We start from the raw sequence: 27,790 nt of genomic DNA on the forward strand, positions 1-27,790 counted from the left end.
TGTTTAACCAAAAAATGTTTTCAATGTATGGTGAAAAATTTGCCAAAATGAAAAAGAATTGAAACAGTGAAAATAATTATTTAAAAATAGCTTCTAAGCTTTGCGTATAAATTTTAACCTATGGCGTAAAACGGTAAACAAACCTTGGCCTTCACAGTGAACTTACAAAGAAATTCATAAACAACGCTAAAAATCGCTGCTTGACTGACGTAAACAACTAATTAAAGTATTCTCTCGAACCGCTAACGACCTCCCTGGCTTACACCCCCTCGTTTAATGTGACACCTGTATAAATATTAATTAAATTGATCTACAATTATCTATAACAAAGTGTTTAACCAAAAAATGTTTTCAATGTATGGTGAAAAAATTGCCAAAATGAAAAAAGAATTGAAACAGTGAAAATAATTATTTAAAAATAGCTTCTAAGCTTTGCGTATAAATTTCAACCTATGGCGTAAAACGGTAAACAAACCTTGGCCTTCACAGTGAACTTACAAAGAAATTCATAAACAACGCTAAAAATCGCTGCTTGACTGACGTAAACAATTAATTAAAGTATTCTCTCGAACCGCTAACGACCTCCCTGGCATACACCCCCTCGTTTAATGTGACGCCTGTATAAATATTAATAAAATTGATCTACAGAGGAAAAACTAAAAATGTGATGACTCAATTTCTTTTTTTTCCAAAATTTAAAGTTTACGGTATGTTTGATAACTAAAGACACAAGATAAACAGGCCAAATCTAGTAATTTTGCGATCCATGTAGGTCTAAATGCGCTTATTTCAAACCGTGCCTCTCCATGGATTCCTTTGCACTCTGTCCGGTATGTTTCAAAATGCCTCGGGAGAACTTTCCCTTTTTGATTCGAAAACAACTTTTTAAATTTATTTATTCAAAACTTGTAGGCGAGAAGTAGGCAAACTCTTATCCAAATTCACTTCACCTTTACCGAACTGACAGAGAACGTCAGGTTTTCATAAAAAAGGTAAGAACCTAACTAGTGACTTTTAAAAATCTTCAAGATCTTATTATATTTAATTTCATAACGTAATTTGTCGTGGTGAATCACTCTCTGAGAAATCTGCTCATCGTATTTTTGCGAGACTTTCGAGGGAGTCCAATTGCATTGCAAGAATATGGATAGAAACTGTTCTAATTCAACAGTGCCTCTTGCAAAATTCGATACAAATATCGCGTTTACTCCAAAGCCATTAATTGACTTTATATTTTTTAAAAGGATCGAATGAATGTCGGGATGTAAAAATTTACAGCAAACTAGAAGCGAGTGAGCGAGATTTATAGTTGCAACCCTGGTCTACATGATAGCGAAGCGAAAAATAAAAAGCGAACGCTGAGTTCAGTTATTACCTATTTTAACTGATAACGTGAGCTTTTTAAGCTCATGATATATAGCTGTTTTGTGATATTGTCAAGAAAAAAAGAAAAAACTAAAAATAAGGGACAAACGATGAAGCAATTTTGTAGGCGTTAGTAGTTTAACGAAGGCATTCTTTGGAAGCGCAGTTTGAATCTCGCTGGGTTTTTTTAACTCTGTGAAAATAACGGCCTTTCTCTTTCGAATGTTAAGCAAATTTTTAAATGTGCAGTACTGATTTTTCAGCGAAAAACAGTTTTTACAAAAATTATTAGAACACACTTTTGTTATATCGATTATAATAGTTCAAAATATTCGTTTTCAAAACGAGATTAAACTTTCAGCTCGTGTAGTTAATTTTGTCTTAAAAAAGGTTTTAATTTTGGTGAGTAGAGGTATCGAATAAAAGAAGAAACGTCGTCATTTTTTTCCCAGTATTAAGAAACTTTTAAAACCTTCCAGTTAAATTTAACATCACTAAACGAAAGGGGTCCAGACGAGGCTTTTGTTGAATTTCTTGCACCAATGAAATTTATCCGGACCAGATCTTTCCAGTTTACTTTAGTGGGAGAAATATTTTCTTAACGCAAATTTTCTTTGAAATTAAATTAATCGGCCATTTAAGGGTATTTCCTATTGTGCTGGACTCCGGATCGAGCGCTACGAGTTCGAGCCCTGGCCGGGGTCATTGCGTTGCGCTCTTGGGAAAGATTCTTTACACTAAAAGTGCCTCTCTTCACCCAGGTATATAAATGGGACCAGCGAATTTAATACTTTAATACTCACGAGAACCTTCACTATTGAAGGAGGTGAGTTACGTGGAAGAAGAACCCTGCGATGGACTAGCATCCCATCGAGGAAACGGAAACCCGGACTGAAGCTTAGGCCTGATACCATAACTTAACGTTTTCAATTTGCTAATTTTTTTCTTTTATTAAACATAAAGGGTTAAACTTTCCTCCGATAAAAAATATTGGGGGCTATGAAACTGGTGGAAAGAAAACTATGCTGAGTAGGCGTCCTAAAAATTCGCATAAGAAATAACACACATCTTGGCATCAGTATTCTTCGTTCTAAATAATTTTTTATTTCGCAACTGTTAATAGCACTTTTAAATTATTATCACATCTTAAAATTGGACCAAAATTCATCTATTCATTATTTATCTGTTTAATTTATCGACCTTTTATATCGACATGAATGTCCGTTAACACTGATTAAAGACGTTGAGGAGGAGAAGGAGGAGGAGGAGGAGGAGAAGGAGGAGGAAATATAATTTTACAAACGTTTTTGCTTAGGACTAATTTGTTACCGCTTTTTATTACTGAGTTCACTCAAGCGTATCGGGTATAAAACCATTGTTCGCAAACAATAATGTCGGCTGTATTTAATTAATGCGAAAAGAGGCTATGGTTTAGTGATTTTCAATAAAATGAAAAAATTGTGCAATACGTTAAACTGCTACTTTGATCCAAAAATAAGATGAAAGCTGTCAAACCGGTTATACCAGCCAAGATAAAAATAGAACACCCACAATTTAATTAAATCCACCGCATTTTATTCATAAGTCTATGACGTCATCGGCGTTAATTTATTCCCCCGCACGCTTATGAGATTCCCCCGCAAAAAGGGGGTCTAAAACATCCCAACTTTACTACTGATAAATGAGATTGCATCACCCTATCGAGGCTCTCCACTAAGCCAAGTGGTGACAGCGAATTCGAACCAAAAGTGCTCAAAAGGCTGGATGCACCACCGACCCACATAAGTCGCTTTCGATTTCTAGTTGTGTACTTTCGTGAGTGTTTTACTTTGACAATAACCTTTTGGGAAACATTTCGTCAATTTTTATGACATTTTATGACTTGTTTGTTTCAACTCGACGTCTCGCCACACACAACTAAAAAATCCTGTTTTCTTCTCACAGGTGAAAAATGAGGACAAGGTTACTGCTTGCCTTTCTGTATGGTTATCTCTGTTTGCATCTGGCTCTGAACGATGTCAGTGGTGAGGAGGAAGAAGAAAACGGAGATGAAGAAGATGAAGATCCTGCAGACGAGGTATTTCGGAATTATCATAGCACATCTCTTATGGGTTGAGACATATTTCGAAGATGGTTTTCGGATAGCGAAGACCTTCCGAAGATTTCCGAGGATTTGTGAAATTTCAAAATTTTTTTTAAATCGGGATGACTCGAACGCTGCATGTCACATTCCGGGTCGGCCCGGTTATATTCCGAAGACTTGAGATTACTTCCGAAGGCTGCCGAAGATAACACGTAGTGGTCCGAAGATTATTTTTTAGTTGAAAAAGATACCCTGATACTGAAGGAAAAGTCACTCATACCAGAACATCCTTGCATGCATGAAAATTTAAATGCAAGGGTGTCGCATTTGTAATATTTTATTTTTCTTTTGGTTTAAAATAAACTGAAAAATTTTTAAAACTTTTATTTATATGAAAAAAACCTAGCAATTCGACATTGATGCAGATAATATGGAAGATCTAGCAAAGGAGATAGCAGAAAAAGCCATAGAGAGACAACTGGAGATTATGGAAGAGCAACAACAGAGGGCACAAGAATTTGTGGACAGCAAGGTAAACGAATTTAATCTTCCATAAACTTTCCTTTCGTCAAGACTCCTTATCGAAAGGTTCGAGCCTAAGCGACCCCTTCATTGTGTTGTGTTCCTTGGCAAGATACAATGATCTCAGATGCATGGTTCCTCTAAATTTAACATAGGAGTATAAAAGCCTCTTAGAGGGGGAAGTACTCGATCCCATATATGGTCTATTTAGATACGCATATGTGCCGTGGAATAGTAATGTATCTTGTCCCCTTGATCGTAACGAAACTTTAATTAGCTTGGTCACTTAACTGACACTGTATAGAATACTCCAAATTCAAATTTCAGAGCCGTTATTTTCTTTACATTGTAGTACTGGCTCTGAAAAAGACTATCTCTGCTAGTGGAAATATAATTGGCCAAAACATTTTGCCACTCTGGCTGTGTTACCGGCCTTGCAATCAGTTTGGATTTTTATTTAAACTTTAGAGTGACGTCTAGTACGAGCATTTCTTCAGCAAGAGATCAACAAAAAACATTCAGGCCAAATAGTTATATTCTTCGTTGCCAGGTGATCCCCTGCATCCAAATTTAACTTTTTTTATCCTGACAAGGCTTATAGCTTTTTTCTATTTATTTATTTTTTCATTTAAACTTTATTAATCGTGTCAATACCACATAAGAAGAACTTAAAAACTGAGAAGTTGTCCGTGATGGTCAAATGCTCGATCTCATGTAGTTGTTTGATGTGTTTACCAATTGCAATTGAAGACATAGCTTGGGGAAATCCCATACTGCAATATAGTAAAAGTAATGGATCAGCACGTGACCACAATGCAGACATTTGATTGGTGGATATAACTGAGGTACAAGACATAGCTTGAAAAAAATCCCATACTGCAATATAGTAAAAATAATGGATCAGCACGTGACCACAATGCAGACATTTGATTGGTGGATTATAACTGAGGTATAATAAATCTTTATGTTGGTCAGACAAGCCGCATTTTGTACATGAGCGAAGTTAGCTTGTTAGAAGTTTGGAACCGTTCTGAACAAAACTGCAGCAATCCCCGTTATATCTTTGCATATACTTCAGAAGATACAAACTTAACGTTAATTATTTATCGTGTTTCAGTTGGACATTAACATCGAACCAGAAAAAGGCTGGAAAACAGAAGACTTGTTTGTTCCTCCTGGCTTTCACGTGGATGCTGAGATGACCGGGGAAGACGAGAAGCCAGAAGGGGAGGCTGGTGACCAGCCATTTCTGTACCCTATGGGGGTGGGTGGAATGTTAATGAATGCATGTGTTGGAACAAACTACCAACCAGGGGACCCCTGTTATGAGGCTTATTGGGAGACAACCAGATGTGCGGTGAGTAAAATTGTATTGTTGACTTTCTGTAAACTTATTAATCTTTGGTTCAAATTTTTGCAAACCAGTTTACATTTTATTTTTGATTGTCGCACATTCATATACAGTATCATAATCTGAAACAACGGGGAATAAATATCAAACTGGTTTGAAAATTTTTAAAAGTAAATTTAAACCACTATAGTATACTCAGGGACGGCGGAGCCGGGGGGCTGGGGGGGGGGCTTAAGCCCCCCTCCCCACTTTTTCCGAAAAAATAAAGACTTATTAAGAGAAGAGTCTCTTAAGCCCCCCCCCCCCCCCACTTAAAGTCACTAGTCACCCCTCCACCTGGAAAACTGCTCCGCCGTCCCTGATCTAACTATTTCGTGCGGGGAGTGCATTTTACTTGGTCGTTTTTTTTTTTTTTTTTTTTTTTTTTGTTAGCACTTTTGCTTTCTCGCCAATTTCTGTCGCATTAAGCGCGCCTATGCAATACTTTTGCATGCATACCTAATAAAAACTTTATTGTTATTTTTTAGAGCATGATTGATGGTGCAGCGTTCATTGGTGTTGGCTTCGATGGTCGTGGTGATTACAGTCCTGAATCGCGAAAGATGAGCATTGTACAAAGAGATTGTTCAGGGAGATCCACGTAAGTTTACTTACGTCTAAGTATGTCAGACATGTAACGCAGCCAAAAGTGGGTAAGATATAACAATTATCCTGCGAAATCACTGTGTCACGGATTTTAGCCAAATTTGGGCATGGAAAATGACCATCAAATTCGGTGAAATATGAAAATAACTTTTTAAAACAGTGAAGGAACATTTCAATAACACTGCAAATACAAAAGAAGGAACGGATGTCCAAAAGTGACGAAGATTGAAACGGATTGCAATATGGGTTTCTGAAATATTGTTGGGCCAAACAGTTTTCAAAGTAAATTTCGTTTGCTTGTAATTTTAAATTATTAAGCCCGGGAGACATATATGGTTGCAATGAAGCCATGGTCTTGCCATTTGGATCCAAACAAGTAATTCTTTGAAAACATTAGGTTTTATAGCGAGTATTTGGCAAAACTTAATAAAATAAACTTAACTAAGCCGTGAGACAGTCCCTTTTACCTGCGAGGTCGTAGACCTACTCAACCAAAATTGAGAAGGATAATTGATTTTTTTTTTCAAAAAGCTATGACGAAACGCATTTTACGCTAGAAAAGATGTAGTGCTTTGTAAGACTTCTAACGAACTTGGCAAATTACGCATATCGCAGGATTTCTGTTATGTATAATGAATGCTTTTACGTTTTTTAGATACGACGACTTTGATGTTCCAGACACGATGAACGTGCATGGAGTGTACGATACCAGCGCAACAATGCAGACATTTTACAGTCGAAAAGAATACCAGCAGTCACTACAAAAACAAGCGGGAATGGCGGGGTCTGCATTTGGATTTTATGGTGGCGTGAAAAAAGCTTGGGGAAGTTCGACACTGAGCGGCTCACAGAAATACATGGCACTGTTTGAAATTGATATTGACAGGTATTTAAATAATGTTTTCTTTTTCTGTAAAGGACAAACTTTAGAGGGTCTGAATCGGGGTACCTCGATAACAATAAACACTTAATTTTTTGGCTCTGTGACATGAAACAGTTAAATTTTAGGCATTTTAACACTAACAGTAAAAAATTCACTGTAACAGAAATTTAATCCACAAAGAAACAAAAACAGCTCCAAAAAGGCCAATATTATTTTATTTAAAATATCAAGATGTTTTCGGCCATTTTCCGACAATTTCCGATTATTTCGGAAGATTTCCGAAGACTGTCGAAGATTTCTGGAGACTACCGTAGGTATCCGAAGACTAGACTCAATGTTCAGGAGTGATCTTATTACCGCTTTTTGAACATAAAAAACATTAAAAAATGACCAATTTAATAGCAAACACTAAAAATTATGGGCAAATAACACTAAACACTAAAACCCATTCAGACCCTCACTTTAGATCAGATTTTTTCTTTACAATGATTGGATTTTTTTATGCAGTAGCACGATTTGGTTGTTTCTGTTTTAAAGGTAACCACATCCTAACAGATATTGGGTTTTGGCAAATCCCAATATATCTAAAAACTGATCATGAATTACATTTCATTTTACGCACTAGCCGCAAAGATGAAAATTTTTTCAGCCATGATTTCCGAATTCCTTTCCCACATGACGATATTTTGTTGCTTGACCTTACCTCGTACAAGTAAAGTTAGCTTAAAAAAATAGAAATACACGTTACATCTAGTTTAATTTTTAATTATAATTAGTTCTTACGTGATAGCAGCTAGTTTGAACCCAAAGGTATTGTTAGTTGGTCTTGTGTGGTGTCAATACTCGCCTGAGTGAAAGACTCTTGGTGTGAATCGGGAAAAACCTTATTTATCTTGGATTTGTAAACGTCTTCAGAAAATCATCAAATGACAGCTCGAACTGCAGGAGATATAAACAAATGGACAAGGATGAAGCCAATTGTTTTGCGAATAATTTGACAACTATTTCAAAAAGTGTTCACAGTTTTCATATTCTCACTATAAAATGCCTTCCACTTTTTCTCAGGTTGTCGAAGCATCAATGACTAACAAAGGTCCTTTTGAGGACCACCTAAGCCACCGGGCCCTAACCCGACAAACTACTAGACAAACTAGTGAATACGTACTCTATCTGTTATTTAGTAAAGTATATATTAAACATATACATTTTCAATAGGTATGAAATATATCTTGACGAGGTGAAGCCCGGAGATCTTAGCGTGAACTTCCTTCGTGAATTTATGGATCTACCTTTATCTTATCTTGCTCCTGGTGCAGCTAAGAAATTTCGTAAGTGAATCTTACATCATTTGTAGCAGTTTTCAGTCATCTTATTAAATGCCTTCGCATAAATAACTAAGAGGCTGTCTTTTTTAAACCGCCCACTCAAATTTGCGTGAAACAATAATTTTGCTTGAAACACTGGCAACTGAAAACCTGTACCGAGGCTAGAACTTAAATAGATTTAGCTTGATTCAAAGCGATTTTCTGGCCGTGTTAGGAGCCATCAAATATTTTGCCCCTTTGGGCCCGTCACAACGTCTAGAAAATTAGAAAAATAGGCATTTTTCGAGCCGCTGTAAAATATTTCATTCGCATCGAACACCGACAATTTTTATATCAATTCGTCCATAAACATTTCGAGATTTCTAAGACAGTAGCAAGTTTTGCCTCGATTTAGCTGGTAATGCAAAATCAAGGATATAACGACTTCTACTGATCAACATCGAACGAAGGCTGAAAAAAGGAATGACCTTGAAGCGAATATTTCCTCCTTCCTCAGAGTGATAGGTGGAGAGGGAGGGTATGATCTCAGGTTACTTATGGACGGACCATTATTTTTTGAGGGGGATGGTGGGCAATTTCCAAAAAATAAAATTACTACACAGAAAAAACGGCTGAAATGGGAGCCAAGGGGAAAAATATCAAGCAAGCAAATTGGTTTTCGATGCTTAGAAAAATTCTTGCGCAAGCTCACGGCCCAAGAAAAAAAATTGCCCACTCATCCCCCCCCCCCCCCACCCTTCCAAAAAAATAATGGTCCGTTCCTTAGCCATTTGGATTGATGTAAGTTCAGTTGTCGTTTATACTTATTTTCCAGAGAACTTCATTCTTCGTTGGGGAACTCACTACATAAAATCAGGAAAATTCGGTGGACGTCTTCAGGTTTTCAAAACAATGGAAGGAAGTCAGGTGTCAAGCAAATCAGATTTTAGCCAAGTAATGGAAGCTGAATTCAGAAATTTGTTTTCGAGCTTCAATGCCAAGAGCGAAAGTAAACAGAGTAGCAGCCAGAAAAGCCAGCATAAAACATCATCTACGTCAATTACAGCTGAAGGGGGAGACCAGAAGATAGCTTCGATCATCTCAGATATGGAATCGCCAACTATAAAAACTGAATTGAAACAGTGGCTCGAATCAATTCGTACATTTCCAAAGCCATTCAAGTTCATGGTCGCACCAATCACAAACCTACTCAAGTTCAATGTTCATTCCCTGTTTCCTGATGAGGAGTCTGACTGGGGCTGTGAGGCAAATAAACGTCGATTGAAGAAGGACCCTCATACGGATGAGTACTACTATGAGATCAAAATAAATAAGACCGTAGTTAGAAAGCCTTGCCCGTACCTGGACCGCGAGGCACTCATGTTTGACATGGAGCGCAGACGGAACAATCTGGATGTAGCTATTGGTGTTTATATGGAAGAGGTAGGGACATGATTTCCTAATAAGCTATATATAATAAGTTAACACCTAAACATCTATTTTAAAACCAGAACTAATGCAGCATTCGTCTAATGCAGTGAGGTAGTTGCGCGGGGGGGGGAGGGGGGGGGGGCTCCTCCAAACATGTTTAATTTGTTTATAAAATGCAAGGTAGTTATTCGGAAGCCGCGAGGGCTAGCAATGTTTTGACGCCAGATTGTTCGATTTTCTGATCTGGTTAACTTCATTCAAAGTCCAATTTTAACATCTGGTTTGAATTTGTCTAGTTTTAGAATGTGACTTTTCGTGTGCTATTTGTTTTCCGGAGTGGGGATACTAGAAAATACTTTTTTTCTGGGAAGGCTCCTCCCCAAAGACCAAACCCTTACCCTTTTATATACCAGTTTTGAGAGAAAAGGTAACCCTTTCATATTCCTTCGATAAAAATGAGAATCTTGTCACTATACTGTATTTATTTTCTAAACATTTTACTTGAATGACTTTTCCAAATACTTAGATCAATCAACCGTTCTGTAGGTCACCGGCTGAGGTTTTTTTCATTTCTACGTAGTGTCAGCCTTGCTTATCTTGTCTCTGTATTTTTATTTTTGGCTGATTAGAGCTGTCGCCAGCTCCTACGTACACTAGCAGCATTTTCGTCCGCGGTCCTTTGCTTTATATTGTCACTTTTAGTTTTATTTGGACCGTAGATCTTTTAGATCCGATATGCTGTACATTTTCACTGTTTTCACATGGTTTTGTCCATGTTTGCAGTGTTGTTTTTCACATGGTTTTGTCCATGTTTGCAGTGTTGTTTTTCACATGGTTTTGTCCATGTTTTCAGTGTAAGGATTGTCCTGTCTATTCTCACTTTCCTTATCGAGACAACGACATGATATTTCGAATTCTTGACCTGTTGAGTAATAGTCACGCAGCTATGATCAATGGGCGGGTGTTTGAATTTGAGCCCATCCGGATTGTCATTACCACGAGCACTTTAAAGACAACTGTCTTTGCGCTGGTTGTTCTATTCTGTGCGGCATAGACTCTGCTGAAGAGACCCAATCAGGTCAAAACAGCTGTCCAGAGTTTGCATTTTTGACTTTCAGTTTGGACTCTATCATGTCGTTGTCCCGTTAAGGTTTTTTTTTTTCTCGTATTTGCCTTTTTGTCTCTGTTTTGAAAGGCCCTTTTAATACCAAGAAAGCAATTTCTCTTCCCTTTTCCATGCTCCAACTCGTGAAAACCCTTTCCTTTTACATCAGACTCGTACCCAGTCGCTTCTCTCGCAATATGAGCGGCGCGCAATGCATCAAGGGAAGGGCTAACTTCCTTCCCATCACCCTTCGAGGGTAGCGAAAAGACGAGTAACAACTGGGTACGAGTTTGCTTTTACATACCTCCAGACTGAAAAAGGTATCCCTTTCGGGCGGAGCCTACCCGTGTGTATAGTCCATTGAAGGACTAAAGTACTCCCTGGGATTTGTTTAAAGTCGGGTTTTAAACCTCAATTCAATGTCATTTTTAAACAGGGTCCAATTTCGCCCTCTGATATCAGCCTCCCTGCTGGCGAGCCCGGATGTCAAACGGAGAACTACAACTTCCAGAAAAAATCTGAGAGGCCAACATGGGAGGAAATGACACACGATAGTGTGCCATTTGTTGTTATTTTCACGACACGCGAAGACTTGGTGGGATCGTTGAATGGCCCTTCTACAATACCCGCCAAGATGGAGAAAGTCGTGAAATTCTTCAACGGTAAATGGTTTGTCGGTGATGATGCTAACGACATGGACATGACGTCATCCTGCAAGACCAAAGAAGGAGAGGAAGGGGAAAACAAAATCTGCATTTTGGGTCTAACTTTGGAATACTATTCCGACAGTGGATTTCTTAGGCTAGCCGCTGAAGACTTAGAAATAAACAAAATGAATTATAAGTCTTTGAGGCAGGCAGATGTTGGTCGACTGTTTGCGCACGTGGAATGGACACAGGATCACGCTTTTCGTTTTCAAGAAGTGGTTGGTTATCTTCCGTGTAACGTGAAGTGGTCGAACGCGTTACGATTTGATCCTAGTAACACACAAGGAAAGTGTCTTCACTTCACAGCCGTTTCCGAGGGCACGATATTTGTAGTTTTCGCCGCAGTTCCAAATGATCGAGATACCTGGTATTATGTCGAGATTTCGCCATTTGGTGTTGGAATATTTAAGGTATGTCAGTACCTCGGTGGGGTGGGGGTGGGGAGTGAGGGGCTCCCCTCCCCGGGGTCAGTACTTAATATGGAGCATCTCTAACATGATTGTAAAAGCATTCGCATTAGCTTTAATTTAGTTTTGCATTACTACACTTTGTGATTAGTTTAAAAAACTCGCGCTACTTCAGTTTCATAACTAATCAGAAGTAAAGCCAAAACCAATCATGACTCGCTCACACACGTTTTCCCGCGCTTCGTGCCGGACTACATGTATTTGCTTCGAGTTTTGATTGGTTCACTGGATTGTCTAGATCTGAGCCCTTTGTGATTGGCCAGAGTAATTACCTTGAGTTTTGGTTTTACGACACTCAATCAGAAATCGCTCTAACTAACATCATTATGGTTCTATTTACAGTCTCAAAAACTAGAGGTTTCCACAACTGATGTCAGCGCAGTTGGTTTAGGAAGTGATGTCCTGTATCAGTCCTACTTTGTCTGTGTAACAGAAACGTCAGATCGCACCGTGATTGAATACGGAAAGAGTTCGCGTTCGACAGGCCACGGGGACGTGTTCCTTACAATGGTAGATTCAGTGGATCCAAAGTATGTCCGTTGGTATTCATTTGGTAATGGCGAGGAAACCCTTCAAGTGGTGGATGCACACATTCTGTCGCGTCAGTTTACCAAAGCTACTTGCCGTGGAGCGAACGGATTGGACGAAGAAACAAATATGTGTACACTAGGTACGGACCAAAACTATGCCTAAGAAACAGAAAACCAATTGGCCACACTTTCTCCATGGTCTACACTAAATATACAGTTTTCATAAAAAAAAAAAACCTTAACAGTCAATTAACCTTTCGTATCGGTAACGTTAAATTCGCTAACAACAACATACAAACTTTATTTTACCCTAAATATTTAGCAAAAAAAAGAAACATATATATAGTATAAATAAATAATTAAGGGTCTGGCTGCCTGAAATAACTAAAGAGTTAAAAAAGGCAAGCAGCCAGTGTTACAATTATGAAAATACAAATTGAGGTCGGTAAAAACACACAAAAAACACAGAACAATACAGTGAGCAAAATGAAAAAAAGAAAATAATATATTAGAATATTGAAGATAAATATAAAATAGGAGAAATATGAATAAAAGGAGAAAACAATTGGAGTTTGAAGGGAAAATCAGAGCAAAACAGCCTTATAGTTGGACAATACAGGGGCTAGCTAGTATCTAGCTTCGCTCTCTCACGATCCCATAATTCACCTTGTTTACCCCCCCCCCCCCCAAAAAAAAAAAAAAAAAATTTGCATAAGCATTGTTTTCAATTTCTCTTGGGACGATTGTACGTCATTGTAAATCCCAAGAGAAATTGAAAACAATGCTTATGCTAAAATTTTGCGGGGTAAACAAGGTGCCTATTATGGGAACGGTGAAAACAGCGAATTAGAAAATCCATGATTTAACTAAATATGACTTAGCTCCGACCAGTGCGAATAGTTAAATCACATTTTATGCAATACAACATCAATGGCTTGACAGATCATCTCAGTGTGCGTTGTAGTTAAAAATAATATATATTTTTCTTTTTGAGGGTTTGAATGCCAGTCCTACAAAGTGCTCGATCAAGTCGACCGTGGAATGAGTTTTAGTGACTTAAGTGAAGAAAAATGTGACAAAGAAATCAGCTCAATAGCATGGTATCGAATGATGGGAAAGGCTGGTGACCAGATACCAGAAAAGTGCGTTCCCATCAACCGCTGCAGCACTCGCGCTCCCGGGTGGCTGAATGGCAAACACCCAACTGTTGAGGATGGTATAGTGACTCGTGAAGTTTGCTACAACTGGAACGACAACTGCTGTAACTGGAAAAACAAAATCAATATCAGAAACTGCGGTGATTTCTTTGTGTATCAGCTACAGAAGCCACCAACTTGCTCATTGCGTTACTGTGGCAACGGTAGGTGTTTACTGATCCCTATTTTCCTCAAGGCTCAAAATTAATTACTTAATTCAATATATCGTAGTGTGTGGCAATTCAAATGAAAACTAGTGAGCAATGCTTCCATGTGGTATTTTTTAGTTTACCGAAATGTGGTACTGTTTATTGTGCTATGTAATGTGTTTCTAACTTTAATTTTGAGCCTGCGGATGAAACCCCATAGCTACTGTGTGTCCATTGGAATGAAAGCTACTGAGCAGTACTTTCATGTGGTACAACAGACTGGTTCTAAATTTTACTCTGTGAATGAAACTCCCTTGTTCACGAGTGACAATTCAGATGAAAGCTAAAGAGCAGTACTTTCATTTGGTACTGTTTATTATGCTGAAAATGTGTTTCTAACTTATAATCTGTGGTACTTTTGATATCTCTGTGTGCTGTTAATTATGCTGTAAAAGTCTGATGGGGTAAACCTCAATAACCTAACCAAAGCTTTTGAGTACCTTAAACCATATGATTACAAATTATTTTAAATCTTGGCAGCTGATGAATGTAAATCCTACCAAGCCGTGGACCAGGCCGACCGTAGTATGAGTTTTGCCGACGAAAACGTAGTGAAATGTGACCAGAAAGAACAAGATGGCATGAGTTTTCCAGGCTGGTATCGCTTCACGGGAGAGACTGGTGAACAGATGCCGGATAAATGCGTTCCCACAGGGCGTTGCGGTACTAAGGCTACTGGTTGGCTCAGTGGAGCACATCCAACTGAACAGGACGGGGTAGTGACTCGTGAAGTATGTTATCACCAGGATAACAACTGCTGTAAATGGAAAAACAACATCAAGGTCCGCAACTGTGGCGAGTTTTATGTGTATGAGCTGCAAAAGCCGCCATTCTTGTGATTTACGTTACTGTGGCAATCGACAAAGTGAGTAGAAGATTCGTCCTATCCCGAGGGGGTGGAAGAAGGGGGGGGGAGAAACGTTAATTCCCATTAACATTTTGAAAATAATTTTTATAAATCCAGAGCGCATACGGCATCATCGATTCCTTAGGCACTCACTTATCGTAAAGATTGGGGCATGGAGTTCCCGGTGTTGTGGTCTGGTCTTTGCCCACTGTGCTCTGTACTGTGAAATGCTCAGAGATACTAGCTGCATAAGCTACTCTGTAAAATCCGAGGGTAAACAAAGTGATGACATGCACACATACTGCTCTGAAAGATCGTAAATGCAAGGCTTTTTTTATACTTGCAGGTCAGGAATGCAAGAACTACAAAGAACTGGACGAGGCCGATCGTGCGATGGGTTTTGCCGACCCAAGCGTAGTGAAATGCGACGGAAACCTCAATGGCTGGTATCGGATCACGGGAAAGGCTGGTGACCAGTTGGCAGATAAGTGCGTTCCCATCAAGCGTTGCGGCACTTTAGCTACTGGCTGGCTCAATGGACAACACCCAACTGTTGAAGAACTTGTAGTGACTCGTGAAGTGTGTTACCACTCGGAAGATGACTGCTGTAAATTTAAAAACGACATTGAGGTCCGCAACTGTGGCGACTTCTATGTTTACAAACTTCGACCGACTCCAAGCTGTCAATCTCGTTACTGTGGTAACAAGGACATAGGTATGACAGACGGTAAAATCCGCCATTTTGAAAATGGGCCAAAATGGCGCCGTTGTCTACGGGAAAATTTCTAGACAAATGTACAGAAAAAGTAAAAACGCGATTACAGGTTTTCCACCCTGCTACATCCCTCAAATTCATCAGTTAAATCATTTCCCTATTATGCAGACAGTCAATTTTATAAAAGTCATTTGATATCGAAATCACTGAAATTCCCATATAAACTCTGTATTTTACGACATATTCTGTCCTGAACATGCTGAAACACTTGTAATCCACTGCAAAAAAAAAAAAAAAACTCGGATACCCGCGTTGCTCGGTATGCACGAATGTGCCCTTTGTCCTATAGATGTTCCTTTAGGCCGATAAGCTATCGAAGTTTTTTTTGGTAACAACATTAAATGAAGGAAGGGGCGCTGGGGATGGAGGATAGAATAAATTTTTGTGGTACTATGATCAAACTAGCGCGACTTTTAACTAGTGAGAAAAGACGCGTTTATGTATAACTGATAGCTGAGGTCTCAGATCTGCAAAATTTAGTTATAACTGAGAAATTAAATGGGAATAATGGGCTCCTGATGGGATAAAATTTTAACTGATAACTGACAAATCACCAAAAATGTAACCATTTCCATTGCAGAGCTGGGGGATGAATGTCAAAGTGGGCATTACAAAGTACTCGATGAAGCGGACCGCGCAATGAGAAACACAGATAGAAGCAACGTTAAATGTGACAGGAACGACATCAGCTATGGCTGGTATCGCATAACGGGAGGGGCTGGTGACCAGATTCCAGAAAAGTGCGTTCCCGAGTACCATTGCGGTACTCATGTGCCTGGCTGGCTCAATGGTAAACATCCGACTGTCCAGGAAGGGATAGTAACTCGCCAAGTTTGCTATCGCTGGGAGGGAAACTGCTGTAAATTCAAAAACGACATAAGGATCCGCAACTGTGGCGATTATTATGTGTACGAACTACAAAAGCCTCCTAACTGTGATTATCGTTACTGTGGCAACAATAATTGTAAGTATCTGACTTTTTTTAGCCAATTAGCCATGTGTTTGAATATCAATCCCTTATTAAAGGGCAAACGGGTACACGTTGAAAGTAGTGTAGGCAGAGTGGGCAATCTTTGATGAAGAAGAATAAATTGATTTTGGATGACGTCATAAAAAATGCGCGCAGGAATCTTTTTTAATTTATGCAGCATAATTTATGTCTTGACGTCACAACACGATAAGTCTACTTGATTGACAGATAAGGGGACATAGTCTACTTGATTGACAGAATTAGCACTTGTTCTACTGCGGAAGTGGTATAATTTAGGAAGCTCCGTTTAAAATTCCTTAAGATTTATTTCCTTTCGCTTACTAGAGGTTTTTGAAGCTCAAATAGATCGAATAGTTATTCACGATCGAGCAAAAATAAAACGAAGGCTTAACTACTCTTTGTTCTCATACAAAGCCGGCGAACGCGCTTGAGTGACCTCGGATGTAAACATTAGGATTTCGAATCGCTTATTATGTACAGAACGAGTCGCAAAACTAACATTAGTAATAATAAGACCCTAAACAGACAGGTTTTAAAGGGACTATGTCACGGGGATTTCGCACATTTTCGGTCTAAACTGTTCTGAAATAAGTGGTAGGCAACTTTACCCTTGAAAAACATCGTCTTTGAACATTTAACTGAAGATATAACCTCTATTTGGGGATAGAAATCAAACGTCGGCTATAAATATCGCTTTTTTGAAGGCGCGCGGAAACAACTTGAAAACGTTGGCTAACGTTTTTAAATTGCAATCAATTTCCATCCAAGCCATCCGCAGCCAAACGCAATTTTAGTGCTCTAAAATAGCAATTGTTAATAAAGTGGACCATTACTTTTAGGTTTCCTACGACACAAATATAATTTTTGGCTGTTCAAAAATCTGTTAGAATCCCTGACATAGTACGTTTAAGTAAAATAAACTTTTATTTCGGTCGTTCGATACACGCATTACAATGATGAAATTTAATCATCATCTTCGCTTGGTGGATAGTATGTGATTTCTGATGTTTTCTCATCTTTGTGTGAAATCGCTCTGCAATCGTTACATCAACGCAAACTGGCTTTTGCGTGCTTCAATTTGAGAGGAATCTTATGACCGCATCTGTTAGTTTAGTACACGACCCCACAGGCATTGTGCTTAAAATCTGATCGTGTTTAAAGGAACTGTGTCACGGATTTTATCCAAATTTTGGGCATGGGAAATGACCATCTAATTCGGTGAAATATAAAAAATAACCTCTTAAAACAGTGAAGGAACCTTTCAGTGACACAGGAAAACAAATGAAGGTACGGATGGGCAAAAATGACGAAGATTGAAACGGATTGCGATATGGGTTTTTTAAATATTGTTGGGCTGAACAGTTTTCATCTCGTTTGCTTTGTAATTTAAATTATAACGCCCGAGAAACACATTTGATTGCAATAAAGCTATATATGGTTTTGTCATTTAGATCCATAGACTGAAGTAATTTCTTTGCAAACATAATGTTCATAGCGAGTATTTGGCAAAACATAATGAAACAAACTTAACTCAGCCGTGATACAGTCCCTTTAAATAAAGGATGATGATGATGATGATGATGATGATGATGATGATGATGATGATGATGATGATGATGAGTATATGGATGATGTTTTATATGAATAACTGTTTGCCTTCAGATATTCCGGAGGATTGCTTCAAATATTCTTTAGGAATATCAGACCAAGCCGAAATTCCTGATAATCACATGACAGCTTCTTCTCAATATGATGCTGGTCGCCAGCCCGCTTACGGTCGACTTAACGGAGATAGAGGCGATGGCTGGTGTTCCAAAGCAAGAGACAGCAATGACGACTGGCTGCAGGTTGATCTTGGCAAAACTTTTCGAGTGTGTGGTGTTGCTTCACAGGGAGACAGAAATGGCAATGAGTGGGTCACGGACTTTAAGCTGTCTTACTCATCGGATGGAATCGTCTGGACGCCTTATAAGGATGAAAATGGCGTGGAAGTGGTAAGACGTTACACCGCTAAGCTGCAATACTGGTTTATTGACCCCGCGGGGGGGGGGGGGTACTCAAAAAAGTTTTATACGGGAGGCTCCGCCCCGAGATCTGACCCCTTACCTTTTTATGTACCATTTTTGACAGAAATTGAACCCCTTTCGTATACCTTTTACTGAAAAAGAATACCCCTTTCATGTACCTGAAAGACGTGACATAAACTTAGAACAGGACGTTTTCTTGTCATTTTCACGTAGCGCTTAATACATTACAATAACACAGCCGTAAATTGCGTCTGTTCGAAATATTTTAATTAAAGGCCCTTTTAGATACCTAAATGACAGATTTCCATACCCTTTCATATACCAAAACTTGTGAAATCCCTACCCTTTCATATACCTGAAGCCTGAAAAAGGTACCCCTTTCGGGCAGAGCCTCCCCGTATAGGCCATTATAGGGAGTACCCCCCCCTCCCCCCCGCGGGTTTATTGATATTGTAGGTCACGAGATTAATTTAATATAAATAGAAAATCAGAGCTCTGCAGGGCCGGGTTGTTCGAAAGATGATTAACGCTAACCCAGGATTAAAAGATGATCAAGGTTTAAATTTCTCTTGTTTTAAAGGGTTTCCCAAAGCTAATATTTTGTTAAGTTTGAGATTGGTCAATGTCAAAACTGTGGGACAGAAAATATTAACAGAAAACCTCAACGAAATTATATAAAATTGAAATCAAATTTCACGCTAATCCTGGATTAGCTTAATCGTGCTTTGAACAACCGGGCCCTGGTGATTATTACATATGTCAAAAATCGATGACCACAACACTTACAAGCAACACGGCATGCTGTATATCAGCTTTTATCATAGGCGGCGGAGCAGGGGGGGCAGGGTTGGGGGGCTGAGTTCCCCCACGTTTTGGTGCCGAAAGCCCGAAAATATCGCGAGCGCAGCGTAAAATTGGTTTGTCCGTCTCGTGAGTGAGTTTAAACATCTTCAGAACTTCTTTAGAAGTCTTCGGGAATTTTCGTTTATCTTCGGAAAAGATCGACAATAAACGGAAAAGTTTGGAAATCTCCGGTCTAGAAAATGCTAGAAAAACAAAAAGTTGCTCCAAATATGAAAACGTGTCGAGTATTTTTGGGACAGTCTAAGCACCCCCCCCCCCTCCCACCCCCCACGTTCCAAAACGCCCCCCCCCCCTTCTGTTTATGCTTTGTATAACTACGTCCTGTTTTTATTGACAGGAATTCCACAGGCAAGGTGGCAGTAACACAGTTGACAAACACATCTTGTCAGTGCTAATGTCTGCAAGATACGTTCGCTTTCATCCAACTAAACGACATAATTGGAATTGTCTGAGAGTGGAATTGTATAGCGGTACGTGTGAGTTCTCATTTCTTCTATCAATTAGACTATTTGGAAGTAAGGAAATAAAGGTCTGTGTTATCCAAGAAAATACTCCACAACCTCGTTCCCAGGGTGTCTCTCTCCCCGCGAGAGGCCCTGGGAACGAGGATGAATGCTCCACATTTGCTCGCCTGTTGTCAGGATCTGTGCACTTAACCCTAGATGCGCCGGCTTTTTTGGAGGGGGTGGTCTGCAAACGCCAGAGCAAGTCATGTTCTCACTTTTTTTACCAGGCTAAAAACGTGTTGAAATAAATGTTTAATTCTACCTTCATGTTTTGGTCTAAGCCATCCAAAGTGACATACTCTTAAAAAGCAAGGGTTAAACTCTTTCCATAATCCAATAAAAGCGATGGGAAATAAATTATATAGTGGTAAATCTAACTTCTTTGCCACACTCCACAACGCAGTACGATCGAAAGTAGATTTTGTCCGTTACCAACATGCCGAAGAAAATTTATCAGTTATCGATGAATGTTGAGGTCCTGAAGATCCCATTTCCACGAATTTCATGTCTCGTTTTGTTCTAAGGACGCGTTACATTTTGGGAGGAGAAATACATAACAAAATGGCCGCCATTTTATCTTCTTCTTTGCAAATGCAGACCCTCAAACTCGGGTGACTGTCGGCTTCACGACTTAAATTACGAAGGGTTGTCGAAGTTAACTAACAATCGATAGTACAGCAATTCCTATTGGCCCAATGTGTTTCCTGTGACTTAGAAACCAATCAAATTAATTTTTTTTTATTATTATTATTATTTTTTTATTAATGCATTTACATAAAACAGGACATACATAATCGTTACGCTACTTACCAAAAAAAAAAGAAGCTTGTACACACACACAAAAATTACATTGACGATTACAGTGAGTACATTCAAACATAATTACTACTAGTGCTTTTTTTTTACAGTGTTTTTTCCTTTCACCAATCAAATTAATCATTATAATAATGGGCCGATCATATCGGCCTCGGCGCATAATAGTATAGGTCTCAGTTAAATTTTGTATTTCTGTTTGACAAATCCATCAATATCGCCTCCTACAACACAACCAACCACAGCAGGTAAAACAAGAAGTTAACTGTACAAAACAAGTTAAGAAAAAGAAAAAACTGTCCATTGTAAAGGCCTGACCAAACGGAGACGCAAGTAAACGCAAGTTTTCAGGACTTGAGTGCACTTGCGTTGACTTGCGATGACTTGCGTTCACACCCCCTCCTTACCCCATTTTTTTTTAAGTTAAACGAAAAAAATAGCACTAAGCAATACACTCCTTTTTTTTATAGGAATCTAGTTTATAAGAATATCGAGGCCGAAATTTGCGAATTTTTAAGAATATTTTAAGAATAAACCCGAGGCCGAGATTTTGAAAAGAATATAGTTTTTAGTTGAAACAAAATCAAGGAATTTCATTTCCGTCACTTTATTTGTGAGGAATGCTTTCGTGTTTAAAGCCAAAACGGCCAGGCTGCAACGAAAGCAATGGTACATGTGCACAATGTAACATGATACAGATTGTACACATTGACTTGTAATTGATTACCCAATACTTGCTAAAACGGAAATGTCAAACGGTATTTTCTAAGAATGTTCATAAGAATATTTTCAGCCTAAAATCGGCAGAAAAATGAGAATATTCAGCCTGGGTCGGAAAAACTGTATTCTTATAAATAAAAAAGAGTGTAAACAGAAAGACACGGCAAGTAAAAATAATATAGAAGCAAAACATCACTGAAAACGTTTTGTTCCTGAATGTCTTTCCATTAGCTGATTACAAAAGCAAGTGTGACAAAGTTGATTGGCAGGTGAGCCTAGACAGGACTGGGTGGTCTGTGTGCCCACAAAAGAACACTTACCTCAAGGGATTGTGGAGAAATGACCGACGGCCGGGAGATGAACGAGTTGGACTTATCGAGTATGGAAGGTGCTGCACAGCCTCGGAAAAATATTTTGCTGACCAGCCTGCAGATTGTAATAATGCAAACTGGCGGAGTACGTTAGACAGGTGAGCGGTTAAAATAATAATAAACCCTCCAACCCACTCCCGTGGGGGGTGGGGAGGACTCCAGTAAATTCAGGATAGGTCTCACCGTGCCTCAAAAATTCGTTAACCCTGACCCTCTTAAAACAAATATTAGTCCGAGAAGCGAAGCTTCGAGGGTAGTTTTAAGAACATCAAACTTCCAAGGGGCAACTATCAGACCGATAGTTCCGAGACAGAAACACTCTATTATCTTTATTGTTCACCACTAAATTTTCTTCCGCGCGCACATACAACAGCGAGCATCGGGAATTATTTTTACTTTTCAGGATAAAAAACTCAATTGAAAGCCGAAATTTAACAAACGAAACAAAACCAGACAAGAAACCCACTAAGTGCAGTGAATTTGGTTGGTTTTTTTTGTCTGCAGGCAGCTTGTTTACAAAAAAAAGTCACGGGCGGGCACTATCGTTCCGGGCATTTTTCTTCGGCGGGCACTATTTAAAATAGAGTGTTTCTTGAGTTGTTTTTTTTTTTTTTTTTTTTTTTTTTTGGGCTGTTAGCATAACCACACTGACCTACTATTGGTAATCGCGCGATCTGATTGGCTACACAGGTGCCTACTATCGATCCGTAGAAGGCTCTCGGAGCGCGCGCGTAGTCTTCGCTGAATTTTATCAATCAAAACCTTCAATAAATCAATTCTAGCGATATTCTGAGTTTAATAGATCGGTCAGTGGGTTATGCTAACACAATTAGACGGCTCGCTCTCGGTTTCTACCGGCTTTTGATAGTTGGCTCGGGGCTTCGCCCCTCGCCAACTATCAGCCGGTAGAAACCTCGAGCTTGCCGTCTAATTGTTAAATAGTGCCCTCCGGCGGACGAACACTATCGTGCCACGTGATCAATTTAAACCAATCAGTATCGGAGAAAATTTAGTGGTGAACTATAAGGGCTGATAGTGCCCTCCGCAGATGAACACTATAGCGTCACGTGATTAATTTAAACCAATCAGAATCGGAGAAAATTTAGTGGTGAACTATGATTCAGGATAGAGAATCGAGACCCAACCCTAACACTGAATTTAACTCTTTGTCAAGAGAGACTGCTCGTAGTCTAGGATTACGTACATTAAACAAACTGACAAAACGAATACCTAATTTGTAAATCAAAATAAATGAAGTAAATTGAATTTTTGAACAGGGAGTTTCTGAGGGAAGAACCTGATTGATCCTTTGTACTGATCACTCACGTTTGTTCTTTACAGGAATAATGTCTGGGCTTTATGCCCCGACGGTTTTTTCTTGAACGGCCTTTATAAAGGAGATGGAAAATATGTGAACAGCATTGAAGAAGGACAGTGTTGCCGACCACAAAATCAACAGGAAGACGGTTATGACCACTGTTACGACGAAGATGTTTCCCTTTCATTCGACGATAAAGGTTGGAGCAAATGTCAACGGGACGGATTTTACATGACCGGCATCTACAAAGGCGGCTGCCAGGAAATTAACTGCATTGAAAAATTTAAATGCTGCAGGATGAAAACAGGTACAGTATAAACCCGTTACTTAGAACTTAACATATTTTTTTAATTTTTTCGTCGTGGCTCCCCTTGAACGATTTTTTTTTTCAGCGATCCTCTCCCCACAAATTAATGGTCCGTCTCTAAACTTGTCCGAGAATTCATCATGTACTGAAATATTCATCAATTCAAACACTGCTGCCCTTCTTACTCAACAGTTTTTTACCACAGTTTTTTAACCACCCTGAACTGGAGTGGTCGCGTGACGTGATCACGCGCGGTTTTAAGCTCTCCATCCGTCAATCAGTTCGTCCAATTCCAATTTTATGTCATGAAAAATTAATTATGTTTACTTTGGAGAAAGTGCCTGGTAATAAACAACATCGCCTGAAAATTTCATCCATTAAGATTGCATGTAACACTTTCAATACAGTCCGTAAAGACCCCAAGATGTACTACCACGCCCAGTCATTTCACAGACAACCCAAGACAAAAGTCCTTGGGAAGGTCCCTAAATTAGTATGGATTCTCCCAGGCTATAAGGTTTTGATACTTTAACAAAGTTTCTATATCTATCTTTCCATCCGTCCGTCCGTCCGTCCGTCCTCTCTCTGTCTGTCTGTCTGTCTGTCTGTCTGTCTGTCTGTCTGTCTGTCTGTCTGTCTGTCTGTCTGTCTGTCTGTCTGTCTGCCTGCCTATCTGTTTGTCTGTCTGTATATCTGTCTAACATTTTCTTTAGAAACTAACAACTTAGCCTATAAAAAATTCAGTGGAATTTCATATTCTAAAAATTCTTCTCTAGCAATGGGGACATGTGATTCGAGCCAGTGCTTGAATGGAGGGTACTGCACCAACGAAGCAGAAGGAAAATACAGTTGCAAATGCCAGAATGGTTGGTTTGGAGAAAGATGCGAAACTGGTAAGCTACAGTTGGCGTTATGGGTCTTTTAAATCTGAGGTTTTTGACGCTTTTTATTGTTATTATACCGTTGCATCCAGGTAAACAACATCTTGGGTCAATTTGTAATTTTTTGAAATCTGGCGACAGCACAAATTAAACGTCGATTTTTTTTACGTCAAAGTCTGGAGATAAACTCTGCCTATCTCAGGCTCTGCTCATGTAAAATTGTAAATCTGTAATTACTGTTGCCATCAAGGGGTTTCGTCCGGTCAGACGGCAAATTCACACTGTAAGTATTTCTATATAAACGTTCGGACTACAGTGATGCCTCCTCAAGTTTTGGGCTTACGGTTGGGCCAAAAACCCCACGAAATTAAACTACTCATTAACCTACAATAATTGACAAAAGTTTTGACACATTTTCGTTTTAGGCCTCACCTCATTGTTATTTGGTGCAATTTCATTCTTTCGCCCTCTTTTTCAACAATTCTCCCCCCCCCCCCCCCCACGCATAACCCTATCAATGTTGTTAATTGTTTTTGGACGCCCTTTGCTACAATCATACAACATCTGGATGGGGGAGAGGGCTTTTTTTGGCGGAGTGTGATGAAAATTTATAACTAGCGGTAAATTTGGCATAGAAACTGCGAGGCGAAGCCAATGTGTCAACTACTTTTACAAAGCACGCCATGGCCAAATGTTTGGTTCAGGAGTATTTTTGATTATTTGAAGTTTTGTTGAGAAAATAAGGACTGAATGGGTAAGATCCCTTCTATAAAATTTAGCGCGTTGACTCCCGAGGGTAGTACTTTCCTTTTTTTTCTCTTAGAGCGTTCATTGGGGCTTCTGCAAAGACACTACGGTGGTAAATGTTCGTTCCATTGTTCAAAAGCATCCAGTAAATTTTAAGATTATAAGTTGTAATGCACGATTTTCAAGTGCGAAACTTAATTTCTGGGAGTTAAAGATTAATGTTTAACAAGATCTGCGGCATCATTTGGCAGGAAAATACTCCCATTTGTCGCTGAAATTCTCTAAGATAAACAGAAAGAAATGATTTTTCGTGTAAAATTTCTTGTCCTAGGCTACGATCTGTTGTTCCCGAAAAAAGGTACCAGTGATTACGTCATCATAAATAATGCAATGCCAAGCCTAACAGCCGTGACGATTTGTCTGTGGATGAAAGTCACCGATACGGGAAATAAAGGAACACCACTAAGCTATGCTGTGTCTGGGTCAGACAACGAACTGGTCTTGTTTAACTACAATGGTTTTTCTTTTGAGGTGGCAGGCGTTTCCAGGTATTAACATTTACAAGCTAACATTCCATTTGCCTTTAATATAACAACAACAACAACAACAACAACAACCATTTTATTTTGTCAAATTAAATAGATAATAAATTACATATTATTATAAATTAATTATATTAGACAAAAAAAAAATACAAAAAAAAAAAAAAAAGGCTTAATTATACACCCTAGTCACACTAGAAAAAGTTTTCAAAGTCAATTTTACACAGCGTTTTATTTAACTCGTTTCACAGATAATTAAAATTGAAAATTACTTTTAAGCGAATCCGTGGTTGCCTCTATAACTGATCTGTAAGAAATCCGGGCTAATTTGGCTGATTAAATGACCCAAACAGTTAAACAAGTTGTTAATTTTTATAACATCAAAACACAATTCACCTCGCTGCTCAGTGCTGAAACAAAGATTCCAACCAAACCATGTTAGACTAACAAAGTGTTGCGCATTTTCCCATGACACCTTTTTTTGATGATATGCAATTCATAACAGTGAAAGGTACAACTATCTAATAGCTGAAAACAGGAACGAATCTATATGATGCTGACAAAAATTTTTAACTGTTCTCTTTAGACAAACGTCTGTATCTGCAAACGACGGAAAGTGGCACCACATCTGCGCAACGTGGGATAATACCGCTGGATCATGGAAGTTGTTCAAAGATGGCAAGCAAGGGGCTTCTGGTACAGATTTTAAAAAAGGTAGAATCAACTTTTATTATATAAACTTCAGTGGTTTAGCGAGTGGTAGCAAATCGAGAATAACTATTCAAAGTGGCTATGAGCCACTAAACTCGGAAAATTTATTATGAAACAAGAATCGAAAACAACAAACTGACAAATAGAAGATTTGCTATAAACAAATGCTTGGAGATGGTTTTGTTTTTTGTTTGTTAAACTTTCCACAATTCAGTTCACTTCACTTAGCCTTCGCCTGTCTTCCTTCGCCTTTGAGAGTATTTTTTCCTCTTTCTTTTTTTTTTTTTCATTGTCATCTAGCTGTTCTTCAAAGGCAAAGTTTTGTAAAGAAACAAAACGTGCAGGCATGTTTTCAAAGCATAAACTGCCGTCGAGAGCAAACTTGCCGCTCGCTTTCTCAACCTCGTTGGAAACCATTTGAATTCTCGCGCTGTAATTGGTTGAGTCGTACTACTCTCGGAATCATTCGTACAACCTTCGGCAACATTTTGAAAACTTTCGGAAATCTTCGGGAAATGGTCGGAAATCTCGTGAGCTATCGATTTGAACACTCGAAGATAAATTTCATATCTCCGCGCAACTATATATTTATCCTCTATGTCCATCACCAAATATGGCTCCGAAAACTCATATAACGCAATGACTATAAAACCCATTCACGATTCTAGTCCCCAGAGTCCATGACCCTTCTTATTCGCACCAGAAAACAAAAGCTGTAGCCGGCTCCATCACCGGAAGTCCCCGATTGATCGACTCATTGTCAAATCTGACAAATCTAATTGCTTAAAAATGCAGAACGAGTTCTAAACGCATGCTCACAAATCGGGTGCGGCCCATTCTTGCCCCAAAGGCATCTTTATTTCACGTGGTCGTAACGCCACATAGCTCCGTGGAAGAGAATGAGTGCGGCTTGGAAAACGTGATGCAAGGCGCAGACCATAAGGAATGCGGGCGCTGGGGACGAGAATGTATGCAATATAAGTTAGTTTTTTTTTTTTTTTTTTTTTTTAAACATACCTAAAGTTGCAGTGTTTTCGAAAAGTAGATAAAGAGCGGTCTAATTTATCGGCTTTTTTCCACAGGTCACGTGATCCCTGGCGGTGGCGCCTTGGTACTAGCACAGGAGCAAGACTCTCTTGGAGGAGGCTTTGGTGACACTCAAAATTTCATCGGTGAAATGACAGGTGTCAACATCTGGGATCATGTGATAACTGACCAAGAAATCATGCGCATGTCTCAGTCGTGCCAGACAGGGGTGGGGAACGTGTTCAAGTGGAGCGACTTTAAAGATCACGTGAAAGGCTCAGTAAAGATCATTGAATCGTCATGTTAGAGTCATGAGATGTCAGCTTCGACACTTAATACCATACACGTTTGCTAATGTGATATGTAAGCATTGTGGGCTTTTTATCATTAAAGGGAAACATTAAATCAAATCTCTTGCTCATTTTTACTCTGCCCAGAGGTCCAGACCCTACATTTTCAAATATACTATTTTTAACAGAAAAGGTACTCCTTCCATAAACCGTCGATGGAAAACGGGTTCCTGCGGGTTTGTGTTTAAAGGCCCTT

The 27,790-nt window shown here is 39.1% G+C and overlaps 2 protein-coding genes across 2 annotated transcripts; both read left to right on the forward strand.

The window, feature by feature from the left end:
- The first annotated feature begins 732 nt into the window (after positions 1–732).
- On the forward strand, positions 733–15,099 carry LOC144638119 (uncharacterized). The gene is made up of 14 exons (XM_078497301.1): positions 733–830; positions 913–992; positions 3,310–3,442; positions 3,855–3,980; positions 5,088–5,327; positions 5,849–5,961; positions 6,622–6,852; positions 8,065–8,177; positions 8,989–9,596; positions 11,126–11,806; positions 12,206–12,533; positions 13,388–13,753; positions 14,279–14,663; positions 14,992–15,099. The coding sequence occupies exons 3-13, from the start codon at positions 3,317–3,319 to the stop codon at positions 14,635–14,637; spliced, it is 3,291 nt and encodes a 1,096-aa protein (XP_078353427.1). The 5' UTR covers positions 733–830; positions 913–992; positions 3,310–3,316; the 3' UTR covers positions 14,638–14,663; positions 14,992–15,099.
- Positions 14,996–27,654, forward strand: LOC144638135 (uncharacterized). The gene is made up of 10 exons (XM_078497326.1): positions 14,996–15,360; positions 16,001–16,384; positions 18,074–18,405; positions 19,640–19,772; positions 21,573–21,810; positions 23,054–23,337; positions 24,114–24,230; positions 25,297–25,513; positions 26,094–26,221; positions 27,301–27,654. Exons 1-10 carry the CDS (start codon positions 15,039–15,041, stop codon positions 27,549–27,551), a joined length of 2,406 nt encoding a protein of 801 aa, XP_078353452.1. The 5' UTR covers positions 14,996–15,038; the 3' UTR covers positions 27,552–27,654.
- The last annotated feature ends 136 nt before the right edge of the window (positions 27,655–27,790 follow it).

This window comes from Oculina patagonica, chromosome 14 (genome assembly GCF_052425735.1).
Source record: "Oculina patagonica isolate OP01 chromosome 14, crgOcupat, whole genome shotgun sequence".
Taxonomy (NCBI): Eukaryota; Metazoa; Cnidaria; class Anthozoa; order Scleractinia; family Oculinidae; genus Oculina; species Oculina patagonica.

What these genes read in the sequence shown, in the direction of transcription:
- LOC144638119 (XM_078497301.1), top strand. Translation starts at nt 3,317, where the DNA reads ATGAGGACAAGGTTACTGCTTGCCTTTCTGTATGGTTATCTCTGTTTG. An exon ending in AAGAATTTGTGGACAGCAAG is followed by an intron (nt 3,981 to 5,087) that starts GTAAACGAATTT and finishes ATCGTGTTTCAG; the next exon opens with TTGGACATTAACATCGAACC. An exon ending in TTGGTGTTTATATGGAAGAG is followed by an intron (nt 9,597 to 11,125) that starts GTAGGGACATGA and finishes ATTTTTAAACAG; the next exon opens with GGTCCAATTTCGCCCTCTGA.
- LOC144638135 (XM_078497326.1), top strand. Translation starts at nt 15,039, where the DNA reads ATGGGTTTTGCCGACCCAAGCGTAGTGAAATGCGACGGAAACCTCAAT. An exon ending in TTACTGTGGCAACAATAATT is followed by an intron (nt 16,385 to 18,073) that starts GTAAGTATCTGA and finishes GTTTGCCTTCAG; the next exon opens with ATATTCCGGAGGATTGCTTC. An exon ending in TGGCGGAGTACGTTAGACAG is followed by an intron (nt 21,811 to 23,053) that starts GTGAGCGGTTAA and finishes TGTTCTTTACAG; the next exon opens with GAATAATGTCTGGGCTTTAT.